Genomic DNA, 19,805 nt, shown 5'->3' with positions numbered 1-19,805 from the left:
AAGTAAGAGTTGGTTTGGGTTGTTTTGTTAAATAATTTCCAAGACCAAGAATGATGCCAACCTTTGTTTAGGTAACACACAACAACTAGAATTACATTCATCTCACACCAAATACAATACAAAGCCACAAATATGCAAATAAAGATAATAAAATAATCACAGATGATCACTAGCTTGGTTTTTGATTTAAGCCATATTGTATCTTTGTATTTAAAGGTTAAATAATTAATACTGTTTGTTAAGTTCAGATAAATTACTCCAATATTGACAAATATATAATTGGTTGCAGTCTATCGTTCACAGACATTTAGATATAGACTTGAACTAGTTAATTAAATTGCCGCACAGGACTTTTTTATTTAATACTTTAATACACCTTTACAATGTCTATTATTTTCATATGGACACCCGGTGTGTCATGGCTCAGCTTAAACCTCGTCCCTCTCTTGCCACAGACTGCACAGAGGAAGATCCGGGAGATCATACAGCAGGTCAAACAGCAGGAACAGAAACACCAGCAGGGCGCCGCTGTGTCACCGCACCACTCCAAGTGACCTGGTGGGCCGACTTCCGCGGGCGCCAGCCAATGAATGTAGCCCCTCCCAAAATGGACAGAGACCTACCTAGGCTAAGGCCAAGGCCCAAGGGGGACATGCAGGGCAGACCAGCAGCACCGGGATCAAAACCAAAGAACTTTACTGTGGGGGAAACAAGTGAGAGCCAAAGGCTGAAGGCATTGTGTGTGCACTGCCAGCCCTGTGAGCGCAGATAGAGGAGGAGAAACCATACTGATATAACACACAAAAAAATTAAAAAAGGCCAAAAAAAGAAAGAATCTGCAAGAGATGGAAAGTGGCAGAGAATTGGAACTGAGCTGTTGTCTTCACATTAAAACAAGTCAACAGGAAATAGTACATCGCCCTGCATAACGTTATCTCTTTAGTTGGACTAACATAGGCCTAACAAACGGATAAAGCAACTGTATTAACACAAACGTACAAGGCATTGTGATTGACATTTTTTGGGTTAGAATGAGAGCGAGTGACAATGGACCTTCTCTTTGAGATATTCAGATTGCAAGATTAATTATCCTTAGCAGTATTATTAATACAGAGTAGAGAAGTATATTGATGCACACTGAGGGTAAGCACTGTTATTTTTCGACTAAATGACAGTACAGCTTGGTGTAGTTTTTAAATGTTTTATCGTGCTTGTTCCAGAGATCGATCGGACCTTGACAGCCACTAAACAAAAAAAAACGGTTTCCCTTGTTTGTTCACACTTGAGGCCACTGAAATCAGAAAACAAAGAAAACCCCTATAAGTTTAAACTAATGGTGAATGGTTCTGAGTCTTTGTAACAAGCCTGTGTGTGTGCCAACACAAAAGATAACGTCCCTTTGAAACGTCTCTTCCCATTCATATCCGATGCTACACATATTTCTTTTTTATGTCTCTCCTCTCCGCTTCACTTTCTCATCACTCTCTCTCATCTGGCATCATGGCTTTTTAATAGGATTAAAAATATTTGTCGTCGAGGAACACCTCTTTTTCCCCCCGTAGCCTTTTGACAACAGTGACCTGACTGCCACTTTCGCTCAACAGAGGTCAGACGCCACCGAGGGTTTTTATAATTTTTGAACCAGTAAACTGGTATCACTCTCCCATTCTGTATAGAACTAGATTATATCTTCATTAATGCTTGCTGCCCATATATATAAATATATCTATTTAAAAAAAAAAGAAAATCAAAAGGATGTCTGTGAAGGCGTTGTCCTCGACGATCAGAGTAAAAAATGTACGTCTTAAAAGAAAAGGGTGCAATTTAGCTTGTAAGCAGGCGACCCACGTTTTTTTTTGAATGTGCACTGCCACACGCTCGGCCTTATGAGGACGTCAGGAGGGTCGGCACAGGATGTGAGCTGAGGGCCCGGGAAAAGGGGGACGAGACGCAGAGGGTGGGAGAGGGCAGACTTGTGGTGTGTGGAGTGGCAGTGAGGGTAAAGGTTCTGGGTGTAGAGGGGCGGGTGGGGTTGTCACAGGGAGGCACTGTAAGACCTGTGGTTCACACACGACCGCAAAACGTGACCGCAGCCGCGTTTGGCTTTAACCCTCTCTGGTCAGGGAGCTTTCTGAAAACAGCAGGACAACTGTGAATGTACAATATGCAGCCTTTTTAAGAAAAAACTGTCCCCCCCCTGCCGTGTCCAGCGGGGGCCGGGCCAGAGGCACAGACACACAGATTGTCATCCTCACTCCTCGCTCTCTTCTTTTTCTTTTCACTTCACTTTTGTGTGTGTGTGTGCCGTTTTAATTTTGGCGAGCCGGGCCGGCCGCTGTGCGAGCACGCTGGACACGCAGGTGTGTCCTGGTGTCCCCTCTGTGCTCTTACTTTGGAGACCGTGGAAGCTTGTTGCCTTATTTTGTCACCACACGACCCATCAGCTTCATCTTCCAGACTTAAAAAGGTTATTGCCATTTCGCACAGCCTCCTCCTTGTGTGTGTATGTGTGTGTGTGTGTGCGTGTGTGTATATATATAAAAAGAGAGTAATATTTATGAATCTATTTTTTTTCCTATTTTGTGATGAGAGCTATTGATAAGAAACAAAAAGAAAAACAAAGTCCTTTTTTCTTTTTTTCCTCAGTGGGACACTGCCATATTATTTTGAAGGGAAGCGTTTATTTTCTTGAAAAACTAGACTATGAATAATAATATAAATGAAAAACCTGAAAAATAGGAGAACAGCAGCGTGAACGACCGTGCTAACTTTGGTCAGGATGTGAACAGTGCGCATGTCAGTATTGTGATCTACCTCAGGCTTCAGGGTACCTCAGTCCAATCTTTCATTTCCCCTTTTTTCCACATTTTGTATGCCTTGTTAACCTTGTTGATCATTTTGAGAGTTTTTAATTTTCTTTTTTAATGAAAACAAAAAAAGAGATCAAAACAGAAGATCTTACAGTAAACTCTGAGCTTTTCAGGTCCAGCTGACTAGTGAAACTTTGTAAACCGTAGTCAACTCTGTTGGACTTGTCTTTGCCTGGACGCCAAACGACCTCTTAATGATAAAGGATTTCCAAGTCCATATTCTTTTTATTTGCTAAGAAGGAATGAAGTGCAGGATCTAAGGGGTACATACCTGCCCGAAGTGGTTCTGAATGTGGATGTTGTGTACTGATTTCACCATTTAAAAACAACAACAACATACAAACTGGTTGATAGAGAGACTAACCAACTGTACCTCCTGTTTTTCCCAACTGTACCTCCAGGTTTTTTTCAGACTTAACAACAAAACAACAAAAAAAAAACAATGACGTTTATTCACTTGTAAGAAAAGAAAAAATGAATTTTATAATCACCCAAACCGATCTTACCAGCTCTATTTGATAACAGCATAACTCTGGGGTTGATTTGAAGAAAAAAACAACAACAACAACAACAACGCAAAGCTGCAAAAATACACTGACAGGACTCTTGAACATGGTGTAAAATCCTCGTCTTCTGTGTAGAATGTAGAGTCGTTGAGATGTCACTGTGTACGAAAAAAGATAACTGTATATCTGTAAACATGTACAATAGAGTCACACATAAATGCATCGTTCTCTGTCTCTCTATAACACTTATACAAGTCTGCACCTGCATTGTGAGAGATGGTGGGACAGCTTCCCTCAAAACAAACCTCTGGACGCTGTTCACACCCGTCTGCCCATTTTAGTTCCATTCTTTTATTTTGTGCTGTACATTTCAGAATTACCTCTCAGAATCCAAGGCTGACTTTAGTTACTAAAAACCAATGTAGGGCAACAAAAAAAATAAAGAAAAAGTATTAAATAAATGAATGATCTATATAGTGAAAGTTAGTGTTTGTCTTTGGAGTTCTTTTAACTGTTTTAGAGGGCAGACTTTTGTCATCAGATGAGGTTCTTCTTTCCTTCGTCCCAGTGAACACAGACTAGCAGTGCTAAAAACAAAACGTTAAGGTCTATGGAACTCACACAATGCCTGAGGCCGTCTCAGCGAGCCTCGCCGCAGCCAGTACAGTACCTCATACTGATGACACTAGCTCAGCAGACCTGATTACAGGACCCCGACCTTACCCACGCCAATGCAGTGCGGTGCTTCTTCTCGTAGGGCACGTCGAGGAAGAAACGGCTTTTCACAGTAGCACTGGAAGTTGTAGTTTGTCTGTCACGGCTTGTTTTAACTGTCAGGAGTAGTTTTTCTTTGGGTTTTTAGAGCAGTTTTGAAGTGGAGGCCCTTTTCTTGCATCGCAGAGGCCTCCTCGGTTCAGACCTCTGTCTCTCTTGTGTTTTTTGGCTCTTTAGAAGCGCAGGTTTCCCTCCGGCGTGTTTGTTTTCCGGCATCCTGGTTGTTGATACACGTGAGGCGAATCTTGTCAGGATGGTAGTAAACTTTTAACATCCAAGGATAGTTGTTTCTAGGTTTTTGTGGGGTGTTGCTAGGCATTAATATTCAGTACCAGAAAAAACACACAAAGTACACACATCACTGAGGATGTACAGTGTTGTTAGTCATATCACATGGTGGTTGGATAGTTTAGGCTTTTATTTCATTTAACTTTTTTCTGTTGATCTGGGGTTTTTCTCGTCATTTACACTGATTTAATGATGCATTTTTTATTTTTTTTTGTCTGGGGCGGTAGATGTGATTCTTTGCTTTAATATTCATTCCTGTTTGATCACTATCAATAATACTAGCTGTTAAAATGTGGTTTTTAAAAAATGATCATAGCTTGGGTTTTCAACGTATTTTGGAATCAGAAAAAAAGAAAAAATCAAGTAAATATGATTGTTCGACGAGCAGGAAGGTTGACAGAGTATCAGGTCGGAAAAAAGAAAAGTTCGTTATGCATGTTCTGCTTTTGGGACTGAACGGCAAACAGGGCATTTGACAACCATTCGAAAAGGAGAGACAAACTATGGATTAGCTGAGGAAGGATTCAGTGAACCTCTGGTCAGATGTGTGCAGAACCAGAGCAGTGTTGCTTTTTTTTCGTCCCATCTTCTTGTTCAAAGAAAAAACACAAAGCATTGCATGAGACTGTTGTAGGCGATCCAGTACGTATTACACTTCATATAGCACTAGACCTTCAGTAGTGGTTTTACATGGATCCATTTCTTAACTGCTTTTCACCATTTGGGAAAATTCCTTTCATTTCCTCAGTAGGTCAAAAACTCCCTCAATCCTACATTTCCCATGGGCCAAAGGTCCCAGACACCTCAAGGTAATTGGAGACTGTGCGCCGGACAGACATATGATCCTTATTTAACACATCTCGTGGATCCATGCCTCTCTGGTAAACAGCTATGCTGTTGTTTTGAGTTGTGAGTGAACTGTATTGCTGAGCAACCTGGATCTGAGCAATAAAGAATATTTGAAAGAAAAGTGTTGTTTTCTTCATGTTTTCTGTTTTATCCTTTTAAAGTTTTTCTCCTCTGAAATAACTGGTGCCTCATTAGACTTTTTATACCGGCCAATATTGAGAACCAATCTGATTCCAGTGCATTTAACAATGAACAATGAACCCTGTGTTATCTTCCTTACTTTGTGGCAGTCTTTGCTGTATTTGAATGTGGTTTAGAAACTTTTCCCCTTTGCCTTGGTGAACTCCTTGTGCTTTCATATGATGGCTCTTCAAATGCTTGAATCTGTACTTTCCAGCCTGAAATGTTGCCAAATTGCTGACATTTTGGCTAGCTCTGGCTAATGCTACACTACTGATAATCACATATTCTTTGCCACTTTAAAAACAGAACTTGCCAGTTGCCGTACAGCGCTACAGCGGTTAGGTAGTGGCGGAGAAGAATTTGTTCCTGGGAGAAGAAAACTAGTTTTATCTGGGTGAAACCAAACTTGTAAAACATGGTAGAATTTAGTGACATCTAGTGGTGAAGTTGCATGTTGCAGCTGAATACCTCACTCGCCCGCCCCTTCCAAATATGAGTGAACCTTTGGCAGCCTTCAATTGTCATTGAAACTCCAATGTTGTTTAGTTTGTCCAGTTCGACTGTAAAATAACACTGGATGCAGCAGGACCAGGTTTGTGTTGAAAACCCACAATGCATTAATGAATAGCACAATCAAATGAAAATCCAGGCTATTGAAATCAAGACATTAAATCAAGGCTGAACAATTGGTCACAATTTTTTTTTAATTCAATTGCGACTCATTATCACCGTTCTTTAAGGCCAAATACTGGTCCTTAAATGACAAAATTTTCAGTTCAGAGATGAAAAATAGTTAAAAAATGTCATCAAATCGTATCGTTTGTAAAGTACAACTTCAAGTTGTGATGTATATACTGCAATACAAGCAGTCTTTAAGTTACAAATTTAATAATTTACACAAACCCAACAAAACAATCATATGAACAATCACAAACATGAGTAGGCCTTTAAAATGTTCATCCTGGAGGTAGAAGTTTGAATCATTATTAACTGCATGTCAGGCACTTTGAACACGAGCTGTTTCCACTGAAGTCCTACTCACATTATAACAAGAGTGCAACCTTTCGTCATGTGATTATAATACATTCATATATCTTCCATATCCACAAACTGTATTAACAACTTCTCCAGCAGCTGTGGTAAAGAAACACCCATTTAAATTGCACTGTGACAGTCTCGTCATTGTCTTAAAGCAGAAATACCTTTTCCATGTCCACATGGCTCCAAAGAATTAAAACAGTCCACATGAAAGAGGCTGTGTTTCCCTTTTTGATGCAATTACTCTTGAGGGAAGTGTACCAAAACACCAAGGAACACACCTATGACCGGAACAAATCACTGGACCTTTTTCTCTGTCGCGAGTCCGTTCTGTGACCGGACGTCCGGTTTGAGACGTTTCTGACTGACGCGGCGGATGAGGGCGCTGGGCAGCAAGGCCATGCAGGCGATGGCGAGCAGCTGCAGCAGTCGGCCCCAGGAGAACAAGTCGTCCAGGGACGATAACTCGGACAGCATGGCGCCAGTCTGAACGCAGATGAAGTTGTACGGCAGGAGCCCTGTGTGAGAAGATCAACAAGAAACTGGAGTGAGACATGAGATGAAACAAATTGAATTTCTTGTTTGAATTGATGCACTCCTGACTGACCGTTTGTGGTATGAATGAAAAAGATCTTAAAACTCTGCTAGAAAGAGTTTGTGTTTGGTTGTATTTGCATTTGTCGTCTATAACAGGCATCCAACAATCAGCCCTTATGTGTTTTAAACAGTTAACAGCTAAAAAAACTATCATTCTGATTTATGAATACATGACATGTGTGACTTAAGAATGTGGAAAGTGTCATTTAATGACAGTTCCATGTGAGCTTACCAATGAAGACCGAGCCGACAAAGAAGGTGATGGGGATGTTTACAATCGGGGAAGACATGTTCAGGAACCAGTTGGGTGTCATGGGAAAGAATCTTAGGAAGAGCAGGAAGAAGAACAGACAGTCCTTGTTCTCCTTCACCTGGGAGAGACATCACATGTTAACGAACTATGAAGGGACAGTAGACCCGTATTTCTGCACTTCTCCTTTGGTTGTTGATGTCATATCAAAGTATTTAGGGATAGATCTGTCCACATCAGGAGAAGCCATCTTGGTTTTCCTTCGTTAACCATCGATCAAGCATGCCCCCTTTTAGTTTAATGATCATGACCAGTCCAACCTGTTTAAGATTGGACGAAAATCTATCTGATAAAGAGAGGCACCGACTCGCTGTAGGAGTGAGTAAACATGAGCTCACTCGTTGGTCTGGTTTCCAGGCCTAGTTTGAATTAACAGATGTTTCAATGTTGTCGCAGACGTACCTTCCCCTGCAGCATGGAGACCTTATCAGGGAAGAAGTTCACGATGTAGGTTTTTCCAAAGGCCTGTGACAGGAGGTAGCACATGGTGGAGCCCACAGTGGTGAGCACACAGGCAAGCAGCAGTCCTTCATATGGTCCAAATATTGCTCCTGCAAGAATATTCTGCACAAAGACACAAGCGGATACAAAAGGACATCATCAGTGTACTTGTAAAGATAAGCTCTAACACACTTTGTGATCTCATATTGGTTTAAAGTGGAAGACACTGGGTGAGAGTCGCTTTAATCTGCCTGTGGTCTGTGGTCTTGGGTTTTTTTTATGTGCTGCACACTCAGTTGTGCAGAAACAATAGTGAGCAGTCTATCAGTCCAGTACGGCTGCCATGCAAAAGTAAAAATGACTTCCCTTTGATGTTTGTACTAGATTAATATTATAATATTAATTTTATCCTCTATGGTGTCTCCTTAAAGAAGAAAGCTAAAATGCAGGTCAAGTGCCTTCTACCTTTTCCTTTAGTGTAAGCCTACTTTATTTATAAATACCAAGCATGGAAGATTATATATATTCAATATTGTTCTCATCCTGCTACAGTACATTGAGAATGAACTCACCAGGAACGAGGATCCAGGGATGGCAAATGACTGCTTGTACAGATAAGCACTACAAAAGAGAAGCAGGACATATCCAGTGTGCTTGGTCTTGTAGAACTGCAGCAGCTCGGCCAGTTCCCTCAGCTCGTCCAGGTCAGCAGGGAACTTCAACCTGTGGGAACATCCAGCACTGACGTTTGTGGCAATCCTCCATTCACTCACTAAAGTGTATGTGCCAACAAATGCTGTATCATTCAATCATGTATTACTATAAACAGTCAGCTTTTGCAAATGCAATGTAAATTAAAGGATGCTCAATATTGATTCATTGACAAAGAGCAAAACACTTGCAACAATAAGCATTTAATGGGAACAAAGTCATGTCGTCTAACAAGTTTCTCAATTTAGAGTCTTAATCAGCTTTAGATTGTTTTTCTTTTGCTGCTGACAAGAAAGAAAAGTCGAGGAATCCTATATAATCGATCAACTTGTCCCTTACTGCTAAACAACACACAATCAAAACATTGATATAGAATAAATGGAACAGCATAAAGTTTACCCATTACTATAACTTATGCTTCTGATTGTGTTTGCACTAATATCTGCATTTTACTCCTCATGTTGTCAAAGGGCTGTTAGGATTGAGACGTGGTTATTTAAAGGTAAAGGTTAGAGTTAAGATAAGGATAAGGCTTTGGGTTTAAGCATGTAGTTGTGATGGTTAAGATAAGGGGAAGAGGTTTGGAAATGCATCATGTAATTGAGTATAAGCCCCTGATAACATGCTAACATTAGCTAGCGAGAGATTGTGATGATTTTATATAATTGTATACACAACTCTAAACAGAGCAGCTAGAGACACAGAACATGTAGGCATTCTTATCTTCTACCAGCTAACCCAGCTCACCTGCTGACTTCCCCGGCGCTGTCCGGGCTCTGTCCCGGGTCCCCATGCTGTTCCTGTCCCTGGTCTCCAGTCTGTCCCTGGGCGGAGACTCGGCGGGGTCCCGGGGGCAGCGACAGGGACAAACAGTACAGGTAACACGTGGCTGCAGCGACCACAGCGACCAGTCCCACCAGTGAGCGCATAGTTCAACCAGCAGCAGACACACACACACAGCTTTCGGCTGTCAGCGAGAGAGGACCACCGCTGCATTGACGTCACATCCTGTATGAACGGAAATATTTTAATATCTTTGCTATGAGGTAGTATTAGAGCCATATGGAAGAAAAATAATGTTGTGATTTCTGGAATAATGTTGTGGTATCAGGGGAATAAAGTCGTATTTTATTAATTTGTTTTTAAACGAAATTAGGAGAATAAATCATGATTTAATATCAAGAATGTCAAACTATATATATAATATAAATGTCATAATGGAAAAAGAATTTTACGAGTTTTTTCTCGTAAAATTATAACTTAATTACTTTACAAAGAATGACGTCTTTACTCTGGTAAAATTAAGACTATATTTCTATTTATATTATAAATACAATAAAATTATGATTCAAACTTTTTCTTACGTGTTAACTTGACTTTATTGTAGAGGAAATTTAAGTTTATTTTCTAGAAAATCTCCAAATGCTTCTTCCCTCTGTTACTTTGTCGTAAAATTCAGATTGTTACTTTGGCTCCGGGCCACCTGGGGGCGGTAGTGAGTCGTTTGACGCGGAAGCTCAGCAGACGAGGAGGACTTTGTGTTACTCTGTGATGTGTGGCATGTGTGCAGGAGAAGTTTCAAAGTTCAACCTGCACAGCAGACAGAAGTGAGCAGTCCACACAGGTCAGTGGACAGCATGGCTCAGCTCACTCGTGTGTCCGGGTCCGTGGGTCTGATCACTCTGCAGAGTCCGCCTGTCAACGCGCTCAGGTGAGAGGAGGGACCACAACAACAAGTTACTGAGTTATTGATCTCAGAGACACTGAAGAGAGTAACCTGATTGTGTCAGCTCAAGATAAAAACACTATTATAGTCAAATAGATAACTTTATTTGAGTATTTGGCTGTTTTGCTACTTTTTAATTCTACAATACATTTGACATCTATCTGACAGCTACAGTTACTTTTCAGATCAAGACTATATTAACACAATCTGACATGTCCTTTTAAAACATGGTGGTTTGTTGATAGTTAATCTGACCTTGGCTTTTCCTTCCCCAAAACAAATACTTACATTTGAACTACATCCTGCTGAGTATACTAAGTTTGAATGCAGGACTTTAACTTGTAATAAAATATTTTTGCTACTATGTGTTATGGAAGTTTTCTGGAAGCTGGTGAAAGGAGAACTCAGGCAGCAGCTGATGTCTTATCCAGAAGATTTTAATATCAACTTAATGCATCAAGGAGACCAGAAAGTGCAACAATATACAAACGCAAACAGAGTAACATGAGCAATTTACACCCCCAAGTCTCTACAGATATAATGTAATATACATTTATACTAATATATAGGTGCATATACAGTAATGTTGCATGGATAGGACAGTCAGAATTTCCTTAACACTAAGTTTACTGCTGAGTCAGAATCTGAATACTTGTTTAACCTCTCACCTGAATAAGGTTTATCTGAGGGCATCTCAGACTCAGCCTATTGGACAGCGAAAAACGTTAAACCTTGCACAAGACATTAACCAATGTTTATCTCTAATGCTCAGCAATACAACTTTTAAAATAGTAAGAATGATTTGCAGAGTTTGGTGTATTCGTTACAGCTGCAGCTCTTCTGGTTCAGGAAGCAGTGGAACATGGGTAAAGTTGTGTTTTAGTTCAGTGGGACTACAGTATAGACTTTTTTTTTTGTCTACATGAAAATGACTTCATCATACAAACGAAGAGCCCAAAATAATAAGTGTGTGATTGTAGACTGCACCGTTAATGAGTAAAAGTTACATAGTGTCGCTTTTTTGTCTCAACTTCATATTACTAATACGGTCTTATTAAATACAGTGCGGCGGTAAGACAGGCCATCGTTGACACGGTGAAGAGAGCCCTCAGTGACCCAGAGGTGAAGTCGGTGGTTGTCTGTGGCCAGAATGGAATCTTCTGTGGGGGTATGAATGTTTTTTCTTTTTTCTTTCTTCATTATCTCTTGTAATGTCACAGTTATGCCACATATCTTGTCATTTCCAGAAGAAAACTTGTATATCAATGGCGGTAGCAACACGATTCTTTTTTTTTTTTTTTAATCACTCCATGATATTCTGGTTGCAAACAATGTTATGTCTTCCCTTCACTGATTCTCTTAATGTGTCATTGAGTCCTGTTACTCAACAAAGGAACAAGGACAACTGAACCTAAATAGCCTTCATTGGAAATAAAAACAGGGAATACCATACCAGGTCAAATCTGATTTATCTTGAATGACAATATCTTGTACATTTAAAGTACATTGTTATTTTTTGTGCCCAATTTCAAGTTTTACGGTACTGTTTCAATTGTTATATACCAAACTTTAACATAATTAAGAGAATGAAAACAGTTTAGAACATTTTAGGAATTCATCTTTTCATAAGATATAAGTTATATATATTTATATGTATACCTAAACAATATCTATCTTAAAGAAAATGTTCACACTTGAGAAGCTGAAACTAATGGAATCTTGAAGGAAAAATAATCAAATTATTCACAGATTGTTTAGTAAATGCTTCTTATCAGTAGTTTGTGATTCTAACTGGGTATGTTGTGTAAAGACGATAACCAGGAGGATGTGGAACCAGATGAATCATACCACTGATAACTGTATGATTTTATTTGCACAACAGGAGCCGACATCAAGGAGTTTGGGACGAACATTACTGGACCTCCTCTTGTGCCGATGATCCACGCCATCGAGGACGCACAAAAACCGGTGGTGGCGGCCATAGAGGGGAGCGCTTTCGGAGGAGGCCTTGAGCTGGCACTCGGCTGCCATTATCGAATCGCACACTCCAAAGTTAGTTCAGATCTCTTTGTGTGTCTCGATTGTGTGTCTCTGTCTCTCTTTTTCTTTCTCTCTCTCTCTCACTTTCTTTGTGTCTCTAAAATGTCATTGTTGAGCTGCACTAGGTTCTGACAGATTGTGTTGACGTCCATGTTACAGGATGACTTGTAAGTGAATTGTTGTTGAATTGCTTCTGGAGTCATAAAAAGTATGCCGGGTCATTCTTGTTTGACCAGGTAATTAAAAAGGAAATGTAATTCCTTCCTAATATCCAGTACCATAGAAAGACTGTAATTTTTTATAAATAAGATTTGTATAACCTTCTAAGCTATGAAACAATCACTGTAAGGCCTTTACATTCAAGAGGCTTTCTGAGAATCTCACCCAGACTCAACCTTTGTGTCCTTTCAGGCCAAACTTGGGCTTCCAGAGGTGACACTGGGTCTGCTCCCAGCTGCAGGGGGGTCCCAGCGTCTCCCGAGGCTCATCGGGGTCCCAGCTGCCTTAGACCTCATCACCACAGGTAGCTAAGAGAGTTTAACCTTGTCTCACTTTTGTGGAGTTATTCTCGCGAGTGTGGACAGTTTTAACATTGTTAAACTAAGTAAAGGTTTGCATTAGTAAATATGTACAAAAAAACCCTATGGACAAGCTTCTGTTTTTCATACAGTGCTGTTTGTCAATCCACGTTTTTCTGTATTTTAATTGTGGTTCAAATTCCCAAATATCATAGCAATAAGAGTCAGTTCACAACATTGTTTTGGCAGAGGTGTGTTGATAACACATGAGTACAGGCGCTTTAGAGCAGTAACTCTGATGACCAGCAGGTGTCAGTATGTGTTCACTTTCACTATCATCACTGCCTATGAAACCTATTGTGTCTTTAACTGGAAGGTTTCTCGAAACATCACTAAAGTAAAACTGTGTCTATTCATCTTTTTCTTCCTTTCAACAGTTTTTTGTTGTTTCTGATTAAGGCTATAATGAGGGGATGTGGCAGTGATACGGTTTATGTCTTAATCAAAAGGGCACCGGATGCTCTGTTATTAATGTTAATCTAATAATGTTAAAATGTCACATGACGCTCATACACACCCTCGTCCTTCTTGATTCCCACAGGCCGCCATATCACTGCTGCTGAGGCCCTGAAACTCGGAGTAGTGGATCAGGTTACTGCTCACAGCACCGTGGACGTAGCAGTGAAGTTTGCTCTGAGTGTGGCAGGTGAGAGCGAAACCCCCCCCTCCCCCGAAAAAAAACCTTTAAACAGAAGTAACTTCTGGTGTAAAATCTACTCACTCTTCACTGGTTTAAAGATTAACTCAGTCAAAGGAACAGAGATTCCTCCCAGAGCACTTATTTTGGGACGAGTCGAGCGTGAAGAAGCGTCGACATGGAGGCTGTGGAAAGTCAAAGGAAGCCGAAAGAACGTGGCAGGCAGATCCTCCAACACAGAAGTCATAAATGTTTCATGGCTCTGTCAGATGTGCTCTGATGTCTTCACCGCTTTTGCTGTATTATTCAGAAGGGCGAAAAGGGACAAACTTTCCTAGAATATTAATAAATAGCTGTCACCAGCCATTTATGAACACGAGGCTTGCCCTGCGATCTTGAATCAGACTCATTAGCTCTCTGCTTTACTCGATGGGTCGGTGAAGTGTGCCACGTCCCTGCAGTTTACAAGGAGCGACTTCTGAATTCAGTCTGTGTTGAGGGAAAACCCGTTCAGATCTTTACATGTTGATAACACTGGCAGGACACATTAATATGCTTATTCTTCAGAACAGCAGCCAAGATCATTTTACTGTCTTAAAGAAGGGGCCTAAATATGGTTATTCGCCTCTTTGCTCAGAGTTAGATGAGATGATATCTGTAAACTCACACTGGGTAAAAACTGTTTGTACAGCCCATATTCTCAATTTGCCTCATAGGATTAAACAAGGTGCAAACATCCTCTGTTCTTGGCCGGCGACTAGAGTTAAGAAAAACGTACAAAATACCCTTTAACACGGGAAAAAACACAGAAACCTCAGGGAAAATCTCAACATAAATGGAAAGGTGCATCAATGTTTAAAACATTTATGCAAAGAGAAAATGTCTGACAGAGATGAGAGGAGTTGGGGGGGGGGAGGCATGGAAGGCAGAGCAGCCATGACAGTTATGATGAAAGCAGTATTGCCAGTAATACTGCAACATGTGGGCAGGAGCAGTGTATATATCTAATCCTTGTAATAGCTGTAATCATAATCCATGATCAGCTGCCACCACGTTCCGCCATGTGGCCGCAGCTGCGATCCTGGAAGTGATTTAAGAAGTGAGATCCGATCCCAAGTGGGAACAGGAGAAACATTCAGGGATTTTAACACTGGGTGTGAACAGACGAATTTACACTGTCCACTTGTGATGGGATCTCTCAGGACGGATGTTAATACCAGGTCTGAACTTGACCTGAATCTGGTTCCATGTGCTTCCAGTGTGTGCTAACCCGACTTTAGCGTCATCCTACAGACGTGAGAGTTGTATGCATCTCCTCATCGAAGTCTCCCAAAGAAAAAGAGTGTTCAAGAATGTTTCATCCTCTCTGGTGCTGTGAGCCAGTGCAGAAACCGCCCACTCTGCTGTGTGACTCTCAGTGTTCACTCTGTGTGAGCACATAAGGATGTTTCATATTCTGTTCAGCACAGCCTGAGCACTGCCTTGATGGTACAAGAGCCTTTGATTCTGAATGAGATGAGGAGGAGATGCTATTACATGCTTGGCAATAGCAGCTCATTTTCAAGACATTAAAGTTCATGTGAAATACGTTTGAGCGCGATATTGTGCCTTTAGCAAACAATCTCACTATTAAAATGTCCACAGCCAGTCTCGAAGAGCGCATGGAAATAAAAGAAAACCCACTTTACACTCACTCTCAAAAGATGATTGTAGTCTTGTGCTTTTTAGAAATGCTTTTTTTCCCCCCTGTACACAAGCACTGCCAGGATGGCTTTGAGTGGGTGAGAGAGTGAGCGTTGTTAGTAAAGCTGAGGCTCAGACATGAGTGAGACAGAAAAGCCAGCAGCACGTGAGAAGGGAGATTTGGGGAGATAGAACTAAAAGCTGTGAAGATTTCGACGGATGCGGCGGCGGTCTCGAGTTGATTAGCAGGCGGGTTGACTGGGGACAGGAAGTGTGTGTTTACATGTGCACACTAGTGTCAGCGTCTATGTGGGGAGCGGCACAGCTGGTGAGCCGATCAGCATTGTTCTACTGTGTTGGATCATAGGTATATATTAATACAAGAAGAACAGGAAATGGTCCTCACAGGGACGTTAGTACAAGTACACACAAACAAATCCAAGCATTACTTAGAGGGACATTGTATTAACTTATATTCATGCCTTGAATACTAACAGTAACCATTACCACTACTCCAACCAAGCTTGAACCTTAACCTGTCAATCTTCTTCCGATTATTATACACATGAGGTTTCAAGCACAGACACACACACACACACACACACACACACACACACACACAAATGATCCACACGTGCACAGACTCCAGTCTTGCTGGTGACCAGATTAACTTTTTTACCCCGGCAGTTGCAACATCTGCCCGCTACATCTGTCAGAACAACCAGGCTTCCCACTCGCTGCACAACAAATCCACAGCTCAACCATTTACAGATTAACTGCTGCAATGATGCCCTCTGAAAGTACATTGGATTCACATTGCACACACATTGACATTTCATTGTGGACAGAGTGTACATTTCACTGGCCTGAAAGGACCTTGGCCTTTTATTCTTCAGCTTTTATATATTGATACAAACAATTGTATCAGACAAAACTGTCCTTGATCCCAAAAAGTGGACTCTGTGAATCAGATGCAGCGGCTGTCTCTTTAAGCTTTGCCATGGTGACCCAGTTTCTGGCCCGAACCTACAGCAGAGTGTAATTCAGTGGAGCTGTGAAGGACTCTGACGACTGTCTCATGTAATCATGTCAGACGGCACAGGAATGAGAATTAAGATGCTTTTAACAAGGTTTCACTCTTTTTGTTCCCAGGCTTAAATCGCTGTAGACAGGAAATCCTGTGCTGTAACGGTTCCGGGCTCCAATATTAAATCGTCTCTTGTAATTTCACCTGGAAAATTGCTCCTAGAAAATCAGAAAATGTTTTCAATTTCTTGGCCCCTTTTTGCTTCCAGAGTTGGAAACTTACCAACTATTTTGCCCAAAGCCAAAGTAGTTGCTTTTTATTTTTCCTATCCATCGGTTTTATTCAAGGTGACAGTGCACTGGAAGAGTTCTACCATTTATCTTGGAAAAAGTCTTTTTAACCACTCTGCTCATGGGGCGACTAGTGATGGACTGGATGAGTGTGCATGAAACAGTAATAATACCCAGTCTGAGTGCTGACTGACAAATAGAGTGAGAAAAACATGGTACCAATAGAACACTTTGAAAATGAAAATAATGTTGCTTTCAACTTTGAATGGGCAGCAAAGGTCACCGAACTACAAATACAAAAGTAATTTCTCTGGAGCCTCTTTTCTTCCATGTCTCCCTCTTAGACAAACCGCTGGATGGCCGTCGTATAAGCAGCTTACCGTGTCCTCGCCCGCCCAACATGGATGCTCTGTTTGAGGGCGTGATGAAGAAGGTGCGACAAAGCGCCCGCGGAGCCATAGCACCGATTGCGTGTGTCCAGGCGGTCCGGGCGGCCGCCACCCTGCCCTATGACCAGGGCATGGAGCGGGAGCAGGAGCTGATGGCCACTCTCTTCGGCTCCGGCCAGGCCCGCGCTCTGCAGTACAGCTTCTTCGCTCAGAGGGCAGTCGCCAGGTGGAGCATGCCCAGTGGAGCCCGCTGGGACACCAGCAAGCCTGGGCCTGTGCACAAAGCAGCTGTCATCGGTAAGAGCTTTTGTGCTTTTAGAGCTCCAGTAGTTTGAGCTGTCGGTAAGCACACAGACTCATCAAGCTGTCTGTGTGGCATATCCCAATTCATGTTGCCTATGGATGCTAAGGCCATATCGCAGTTCAGCTGAGTTTAGATGGATGAACTCTCTCTTCCCTGAAGGGAGGACTGAATGTAGCAGCTTGTGCATTAAAATTGCAAGCTTTGGAAAAAACAACCTATATGCTGCCAGGCTAAAACTATTTAAAGTCGACCATTGTTCATTTTTCTGTATTCAACATGTCCTCTTAGGTCTTGGCACCATGGGGAGAGGCATAGCGGTGGCCCTGGCTCAGACGGGGTTGTCTGTGGTCGCCGTGGAGACCCAGGAGAAGCAGCTGATGGCGGCCAAGCAGGAGATGTCGGGCATGTTAGAGCGAGGGGCCAAGAGACGTGGCGTGGCCCCTGCACTTGATAAGATCTGTTACAGCCACGACATCAAGGCTGTGGCTGACGCCGACCTGGTCATCGAGGCTGTGTTTGAAGACATGGCTCTGAAGGAGAAAGTCTTCCAGCAGCTGTCTGCTCTTTGTAAACCAGGCACTCTCCTGTGCACCAACACCTCTGGGCTGGACGTGGACCACCTGGCCTCTCAGACACGCAACCCGGAGCTGGTGGTGGGGATGCACTTCTTCGCCCCTGCCCATGTCATGAAGCTGCTGGAGGTGGTGTATGGATCCAAGTCCTCTCCTCAAGCCCTGGCCACTGCCATGCAGCTGGGAAAGAAAATGGGCAAAGTCAGTGTGGCGGTGGGAAACTGTCGTGGCTTTGTGGGGAACCGCATGCTGAAGCCTTACAGTGAGCAAGCCTCCTTCCTGCTGGAAGAGGGAGCCACGCCCGAGCTGGTAGATGGTGCACTGGAGGACTTTGGGTTCCCCATGGGCTTGTTCAGAATGTCTGACCTGTCTGGGCTGGACGTGGGCTGGAGGGTCAGGAAATCGGATGGGCTGGGGAAGTCTTCTGGGGCGTCAGGGCAACAAGCTAGAATACAACAAGGCCGCCGGTACAGCCCCCTGGGAGATTTCCTCTGTGAGCAGGGACGCTTTGGTCAGAAAACAGGAAGGGGATGGTATCAGTACGACAAACCGGGCGGTCGGGTCGCCAGCCCTGATCCTTGGCTTCACAGCTTTCTGGAGGAGTACCGAGCCCAGCACGGCCTGGTGGCACGCCGCATAGACCACCAGGAGGTGCTGGAGCGTTGCCTCTTCAGCCTGATCAACGAGGGCTTCTGCATCCTGGAGGACGGAATAGCTGCAGGACCTGAAGAAATCGATGTGATCTATGTGTTTGGCTACGGCTGGCCCCGGCACCACGGAGGCCCCATGTTCTACGCCAGCATGGTTGGGCTGGAGAAGGTCTTGGCGAGGCTGGAGTTCTACCATGAGGCTCACCCTGACGTGCCTTACCTGCAGCCCTGCAACCTGCTGAGGAGGCTGGTGGCCAGTGGCAGCCCACCTGTCCACAAGTGGAGGGAAGTTGTGAAGAAAGTCCACAGTCAGCTTTAAATGACATATGTCTCAGCTTTAATATCCTAATACACTAATTTTAAACCATTATGAGCTCAACTAAATTGGGGTTATTATGGATTTCCTATATCATTTTGCTTTTTGTGATCAATCATTTTAACACCTTCCCCTGATTTACCAAATCATTTTGGTCATCTGTACATCCCTATACCATCATATCGAAATCCAATGTTTGTAAAGCTTATTGTTTCTGTCAATGCCTTATCAGAGATTGTCATTCAACTCACAATATACTGTTTGTATTCTTGCTTCTAATGTATTATCTGCCTCATGATTGTAAAATGTTAGAGTTACGCACTGCAACTACTGCCAAAGTGATAACAGATAAATGAAAACACCTCAACAGATCCACAGAACTTAACTTACGTTTGACGATCGAATGTATGAGGGCACAAGTGTATGTAATAAAATAGATGTACCTAATAAACTGGTAATTCAATGAGATACGATACAACTCTATTAATACCTAAGGTCAATCAAAAGAGGCAAATATACACAAACTATAACACAGTAAAACACCAAAGAGCTCTTGAGTTGCTTTGACCAAAAAGTGCAAGTTCTTAAAACAACACTATATTAAAAAATATACAATGATGTGATTAAACTCTGATGTGATCTGAACAGATATAGTAAATTCTTGAAAGAATCACATTCAGAATAACAACATTATATAAATATAATATCAAAGTGATGATTTTTTACTGATTGTCCTATATTAAGCTGTCAACTGTAATGCATGTAATGTATAATATCTATCATCTGATACCTCAATAAAGAAATGCTATATACTCATGTGTTAGTTTGGTGGATGTGTGCATTATGTGCAATATTATTGTATTGATTTTACCCACTGTGTGGCTTTAGTTGTATTAATGTTCAGATCTCCCGGATGCAGGGAATCGTTGCGTTTTAAGTCCTGTTCTTTCAGTTCATAGGTGAAACATTTATTTCTGGAGGAGAGTGATGTTCCAGTGTGTGTGTGTGTGAGTTTCCTGCTGACTC

At 42.1% G+C, this 19,805-nt stretch overlaps 3 protein-coding genes across 3 annotated transcripts in view; 2 read left to right on the top strand and 1 right to left on the bottom strand.

Annotated features, from left to right (window-relative positions):
• Nucleotides 1-1,949, top strand: part of igf2bp2a (insulin-like growth factor 2 mRNA binding protein 2a) — a 47,601-nt gene extending 45,652 nt beyond the window's left edge. The window contains exon 16 of the mRNA XM_061088633.1: nt 456-1,949. Coding sequence (XP_060944616.1) covers nt 456-554 — 99 coding nt within the window. The 3' untranslated portion in view covers nt 555-1,949. The remainder of the gene's footprint in view (nt 1-455) is intronic.
• A 4,206-nt stretch (nt 1,950-6,155) lies between these two features.
• tmem41aa (transmembrane protein 41aa) lies at nt 6,156-9,549 on the bottom strand. Its single transcript, XM_061088419.1, has 5 exons — nt 9,315-9,549; nt 8,429-8,579; nt 7,818-7,979; nt 7,338-7,476; nt 6,156-7,026 (listed from the first exon to the last, which is right to left on the bottom strand). The coding sequence occupies exons 1-5, from the start codon at nt 9,494-9,496 to the stop codon at nt 6,806-6,808; spliced, it is 855 nt and encodes a 284-aa protein (XP_060944402.1). The 5' UTR covers nt 9,497-9,549; the 3' UTR covers nt 6,156-6,805.
• A 583-nt stretch (nt 9,550-10,132) lies between these two features.
• On the top strand, nt 10,133-19,595 carry ehhadh (enoyl-CoA, hydratase/3-hydroxyacyl CoA dehydrogenase). The gene is made up of 7 exons (XM_061087987.1): nt 10,133-10,278; nt 11,358-11,461; nt 12,176-12,345; nt 12,745-12,856; nt 13,453-13,557; nt 16,893-17,234; nt 17,530-19,595. The coding sequence occupies exons 1-7, from the start codon at nt 10,205-10,207 to the stop codon at nt 18,780-18,782; spliced, it is 2,160 nt and encodes a 719-aa protein (XP_060943970.1). The 5' UTR covers nt 10,133-10,204; the 3' UTR covers nt 18,783-19,595.
• Nucleotides 19,596-19,805: the final 210 nt, after the last annotated feature.

This window comes from Limanda limanda, chromosome 16, assembly GCF_963576545.1.
Source record: "Limanda limanda chromosome 16, fLimLim1.1, whole genome shotgun sequence".
Taxonomy (NCBI): domain Eukaryota; kingdom Metazoa; phylum Chordata; class Actinopteri; order Pleuronectiformes; family Pleuronectidae; genus Limanda; species Limanda limanda.
This window is presented reverse-complemented; position numbering and strand designations above follow the sequence as displayed.

What these genes read in the sequence shown, in the direction of transcription:
- tmem41aa (XM_061088419.1), bottom strand. Translation starts at nt 9,496, where the DNA reads ATGCGCTCACTGGTGGGACTGGTCGCTGTGGTCGCTGCAGCCACGTGT. An exon ending in AGCGCCGGGGAAGTCAGCAG is followed by an intron (nt 8,580 to 9,314) that starts GTGAGCTGGGTT and finishes ATGTTCCCACAG; the next exon opens with GTTGAAGTTCCCTGCTGACC. An exon ending in TCTCCATGCTGCAGGGGAAG is followed by an intron (nt 7,477 to 7,817) that starts GTACGTCTGCGA and finishes TGTCTCTCCCAG; the next exon opens with GTGAAGGAGAACAAGGACTG.
- ehhadh (XM_061087987.1), top strand. Translation starts at nt 10,205, where the DNA reads ATGGCTCAGCTCACTCGTGTGTCCGGGTCCGTGGGTCTGATCACTCTG. An exon ending in CCGCCTGTCAACGCGCTCAG is followed by an intron (nt 10,279 to 11,357) that starts GTGAGAGGAGGG and finishes TATTAAATACAG; the next exon opens with TGCGGCGGTAAGACAGGCCA. An exon ending in CTTAGACCTCATCACCACAG is followed by an intron (nt 12,857 to 13,452) that starts GTAGCTAAGAGA and finishes TGATTCCCACAG; the next exon opens with GCCGCCATATCACTGCTGCT.